At 48.8% G+C, this 5,695-nt stretch overlaps 1 protein-coding gene across 1 annotated transcript; it reads right to left on the bottom strand.

Annotated features, from left to right (window-relative positions):
• Window positions 1–210: 210 nt before the first annotated feature.
• On the bottom strand, window positions 211–1,548 carry LOC149434605 (beta-1,4-galactosyltransferase galt-1-like). The gene has a single exon (XM_089663589.1). The coding sequence runs from the start codon at window positions 1,546–1,548 to the stop codon at window positions 259–261; it is 1,290 nt and encodes a 429-aa protein (XP_089519715.1). The 3' UTR covers window positions 211–258.
• Window positions 1,549–5,695: the final 4,147 nt, after the last annotated feature.

Here is a 5,695-nt window from a genome sequence, read left to right as displayed (position 1 = left end):
GGAAAGGAATGGGTCAGTAAACATGAAATGGGGAGTGTCAGGGAGTTGGGGGATCATGTATCAGGGGGCGAGGCTGAGGAGAGCAGCGGCAGCATCTGAGGGGCCATAACTTTGGTGAATAGCTGTGATCAGCAGCAATTGTAGAACAATGGTCTTCTAAACAAAATTTCCTAAAAGCTCATTGGTAAATGTTCAGTTTTGAATCATGTATGCATCGTATTCTGGTCTTTATTGTACATTATGGGATATACAGGTGGACTATTGCTGAGGGAAAAGTCTCTGGATCACCTTCTCTACATTGGGCACCAAGGACAGATTGTATCCCCGCAGTGTATCGTCTGGAATGAGGTCCTTTGCCTTGAAGTTTTGCCTCTCTCTACAGTGGAAGAGAATGGCCGTATCTTGTCTTAAATCAGTCGACTTTCTTCTGCGCTTCCCAGATGTGTGAATGGAGGTATGAAATATATCTCGGGGGTTCACAATCATTTTGGGGGAATAGTAATTATTCCTGCCGTTAGAGAGTCGAAAACGGTAACTGAGAATATTGACCCCGGGAACATGGGACCACATGTCAAATCCAGAGACATTGGCTGAAGTAGGGAAGACGTGACTCTCAATGCGGAAGACACTTGTATTTGGGTATTTATTCTGGAGACTCTCCATCAGTGATGACCAGTCCCAGTCCTTGACTGGAAGAACAATTTCATCAATGTCATTGAGGAGAACAAACCTACTTTTGTACATGTTCCTGTATAGACAATCATTTAGGGTTGCAGTTTGTCCAAAGTATCCAATCTCTGCAGTGAGTCCTTTGGAATACTGCCATTTATTTGATGTCTGAAGATGGCGTTCTATTGGCCATGACACCACCTCTAGAGTTCCTTCATCAATATAATGATGTAACACCTTATCTACAGCCTGAGAGCAGCTGGTGTTATAGATAGTGACTCTTGAGGCCCCAAGAATCTTGTACATCTCAATACTCTGGACCATCTGGAGAACATTGTTGTAGTTTCCATACAAAGTAGAAATACAGACGGTGAAATTGGAGGAGATTGGTGGTGGTGGACGGTTTCTGACTTCAAACAGGAGGCTCTGACTTGTATTTATAGAGACAGTTGAAGAAAAAGACATATAAGTGTAATCACACCCAGAGGGTTCTGCACATAGAAGATCTGCTGTTCCATACGGGAACCCAAATCTGTCACGGTGAAGATCTATTTCTGCCCTAATGAAGACATTTTGATTGGCGGAACAATGGAAGATACAGTAGAGTTCTTTCACAGATACATGGAGGATGGTGATGACCCGGACTGATTGGCCAAGTCTAGGCTCATAATACGGAGAGATGATAAATGTTCGATTATCCAGAGCGGTAATGGTGTCAGTGGCAATGGGAAGTTCCTGCAAATTCATCTTCACTGTGGCAATGGGAAGATCCTGACAACTCTTCCGATGTTTACATTCGGTATGGTAGGAGTATAAAATGACAGCAAGGCACGCAAATATGGACAGTGCGCAGAACATGTATCTAGAAGATGTCCACATTCTGGTCCCATCAGATGACCACAGCTGCAAGAAGAGAACACAAAGAGAGAGTAAGAGCATCAAATAAGTGAGATTCAAAATCTGCTACTCAAATGTAATTGTAGGTGAATCACTCAAACCAGCAGAGCTTACACTCTAATGTCCTCACTACAGTCATAGACTATTATCCTACATTTATAGAACCAATAACAATGAGACATTCATATCAGTCACACAAGGGCTTACACTCTAATGTCCCCCTGTCATGTACCTGGTAGAGAGTTGATGAGAGGGCTTCCCTTACACCTCCAGTACCCCTTTGAGTTATTAACCTGTGGGTGGGTGCAGCATGGTGCGGTGCCTGAAAACACTTGGAGTCCAGATGCCGAGTAACAGGAATATATGTTGCAATAAAGTTCGGTAATACAACAAGCCCAGCGGGAAGGCAACCCAACCGGCAGCACTCACAGGATGTAACAGCGGAGTATCAGAACAGTAGGTCTCAGATGTGCCAACAGCATCTGTCTCGAGGGGCAGAATGCGACCTGGCCAGTCTGTACCCAATTGGGGAGGCTTTCAGGAAGGATAGCATGTCCCTGCACTTTCTCTTCTCCTCTAGAACCTTTCCCTGATGCAAAGCACTGTCCCTGACAGATGGGAGACTGTCTCTACTCTAGCCACATGTGAAATGTGTGCCAAGCCCGGGAGCCTGGGTCTTAAGTAGGCTCTGCCTGACCCAAGATGGCCACCAAAGTCAGAATCAAATTGGATAGCTGCCCTTGGGACCCAGGAAACCATAGAGGAGCTGGGTTCCTCTTGATTTCCTTTCCCTCTGCAGTGTTGCTGCTGTTGAACGCCACCTGCACTGGAGAAAATAGACTGCACTTGTCTACACCCCCCCACCCTCTTTGACAGATGCTGTCCTCGGCATTGAACACAGTAAAGGACTATATGAAAACTGTACTACACAGTTTTAGCGGGAAGCTGGCCAACGGTGGACCGCAGTGTCCCCACTGGAGTCATCTCTTCAGCCTGTGGTTCCTGAGCCTCGGGTGGACAGGGGTCAATAGGGTCAGCCATACCTGCTTCTCCTGTGCTCAGTGCTGACTCTTCAGAAGACTGCAGGGGTTGCTGGACTATCTGTAGACGCTGTGCTGGGGCTTTCACCTTCTACGTCTGTAGGGGCCAGAAGCTTTAGCACAACAGGAGGCAAGTACCATTCATCGGGAACCTCTTGTACTGGTGGGACATTCATAGTTGTGTGTCTCTCTATCTTCGGCAGGTTTGGTGCAGCAAACAGGGTCTCAGCAGGTTATGATGGAGTCATCCCTTGATGGGATTGGGACCCTCCAAGATCACATCATATACTGGAGTTAGAGGAAAAGGCTTCTTCTCAACTCGATAAGGGTGCGCTCCCAATTTGCTGCCTCTTTTGCTTATGGTATTCTTTACCAACACCTGGTCCCTTGGTCTCAATGGCAGTCTCTCTAGGGCGGAGCCCTCGGCCATGTCCTTGTGTCTATCCAGCACCACCTGCTTGGCTCTCTGTATTTGGTTACAGGGCTGATTCACCAAGGTACTGGGTATATGGGGTATTGAGTTCTTGGGGAGCCCAGTAAGAGGTCTACCCGTAACCGTCCATAGCACCCGAACATCAGGATGAATGGTTTGTGACCAGTGACCCGATGTATTGTGTTGTTGTAGGCCCATACCACGGCTCCCTGGCCAAGTCAAGGGAGGAGAAATACTCAGCCTAGCCCAGAGTTAAGAGCTGCTCCTCCACTCTGGGTAATGGGTAGGTATCCCGGTGGGTACAGGCATTTAGCTTGCAGTAGTCCACACAGAATTTCAGACTACCATCCTTCTTTCACACCAGGACCCTGGGGGCAGCCAGTGGGCTACAGCTCTCCCGAATTTCCCCACTCTGTAGCATATTGCCGATCAAGTCTTTAATCTCCTGACACAGGGCTGGGGGAATGTGCCGGTACCATTTAAGATGGGTGGAGCGCCCCCCGGTGTGAATCAGGTTGTAAATTGCCTCTGTACAGCCATACTCCTCTGGGATGGCAACAAAACCCAATAGGTGTTTCTCAAGCAGCTGATGAAGTAATGGTAGCGGGACGTCCTGGATGGGGATGGCTAGCTGTTCCAGCAGTAGCTTATATTGTGTTTCATTCAATGAGGTTATGGCTGCTGTAGACAGCTTCCACCCATGGTTGGGCCTCTCGGATGCAGTGACGGGTCACCACATAGAGGTCCTCTATGGTGGAATGAGCAGGTTGTAAGATTAGGGAGGTCCACAGATTAATGAGCTGCATTAGCACCTTCCCTTTGTAGACCTTGGATAAGGTGCAGGCAACCAGCCACTTTCCTGGTGTCACTAGGTCCATGCAGGGTTCCACCATTACTGTGGCTCTTTGCAATTTCTTGTGAGCCCTGATGTGTAGAGACCAGGCTACCTCTTGGAGGGGTGCAAGGAGCAGCTTTTGCTTGGGAGGCATATGGACAACCCCCACTTACTCAGGCTGTGTCCTCACTGCCCTCTGGTGAGTTTCATAGGCCCGGATCATGTTGGGCAAGACAACTCACAGACCACAGCCACGTGTGTGCCAGCCTGAATTTTTAAACTTGCATAGTAAGTGAAGTCCAAGTCCCTCAGCAAATTCATGCCCAGAACAATAGGTACTGCTGAGTTCACTGGGCCATAAGTCACCATGACCCCTACTCGCTCCATGACCTGATCGTTAATCTGAATCTTCACCCAGGTAACACCTTCCATCAGGATGGGTAGGTTATTGGCCACCTTGAGGGACAGCCAAGAGTTGTCTATCTGGTTCCACATCCCGAACCACTGGGCATAGAAGTAAAATTCCATGACAGTGACTTGCAGGAGAGGCAGGGACCTGTCTTGAGTTTGAAGAGACTCGGCGGATCAAAGGCCTGTCAGTATATCTTAAGTATATCTAAAATTTGGAAACCCCTAAACAAAAACTGGCGTTTAACTCATGCAGTGCAGACACAGACCCACTGCATGGGAAAATAACACTTTTGCCCGGAATTCTTCTTTAGGGCTCGTCATTTCTTAAATGTCCTACAGGACAACTTCATGTGCCAATTGGTAGATGCCCCAACTAGAAATAATCCATTGCCAGATCTATTCATTACAAATAGCACAGATCTGGTCACAGATGTGGAAATACGGGACAACTTGGGAACCAGCGATCACAGGATAATCACATTCAGCATAAATCGTAGGAAAAGGAGGCACATGGGTAGTGCAAGGACACGAAATGTAAAAAGAGCCAACTTTTCTAAACTACGCTCAGTAATCCAAGATATTAAATGGGACCAAATCCTAGAAACACTGAACACCGAGGAAGAATGGGAATACTTTAGGAACACATCCCTCCTCATTGGCTTACCTTTACATAGGCCACCCCTCCCTCCAGTCCATCATGAATACTGCTGCCAGGCTCATCCACCTTACCAACCATTCAGTGTCTGCTACCCTTCTCTGCCAATCTCTCCACTGGCTTCCATTCAGTGTCCTCCTCCCCTCTCTGCCAATCCCTCCACTGTCCTCCATTCAGTGTCCTCCACCTCTCTCTGCCAATCCCTCCACTGGCCTCCATTCAGTGTCCCCCCCCCCGCCAATCCCTACACTGTCCTCCATTCAGTGTCCTCCACCTCTCTCTGCCAATCCCTCCACTGGCCTCCATTCAGTGTCCCCCCCCCCGCCAATCCCTCCACTGGCTTCCATTCAGTGTACTCCTCCCCTCTCTGCCAATCCCTACACTGTCCTCCATTCAGTGTCCTCCACCCCTCTCTCTGCCAATCCCTCCACTGGCTTCCATTCAGTGTCCTCCAACCCTCTCTGCCAATCCCTCCACTGGCCTCCATTCAGTGTCCCCCCCCCTCTGCCAATCCCTCCACTGGCTTCCATTCAGTGCCCTTCATCCCTCTCTGCCAATCCCTCCACTGGTCTCCATTCAGTGTCCTCCACCCCTCTCTGCCAATCCCTCCACTGGTCTCCACTCAGTGTCCTCCACCCCTCTCTCTCAATCCCTCCACTGGCTTTCATTCAGTGTCCTCCACCCCTCTCTGCCAATCCCTCCACTGACCTCCACTCAGTGTCCTCCACCCCTCTCTGCCAATCCCTCCACTGACC

This window comes from Staurois parvus, unplaced genomic scaffold (genome assembly GCF_062004578.1).
Source record: "Staurois parvus isolate SC_StPar_1 unplaced genomic scaffold, SC_StPar_1.0 ptg001725l, whole genome shotgun sequence".
Classification (NCBI taxonomy): domain Eukaryota; kingdom Metazoa; phylum Chordata; class Amphibia; order Anura; family Ranidae; genus Staurois; species Staurois parvus.
This window is presented reverse-complemented; position numbering and strand designations above follow the sequence as displayed.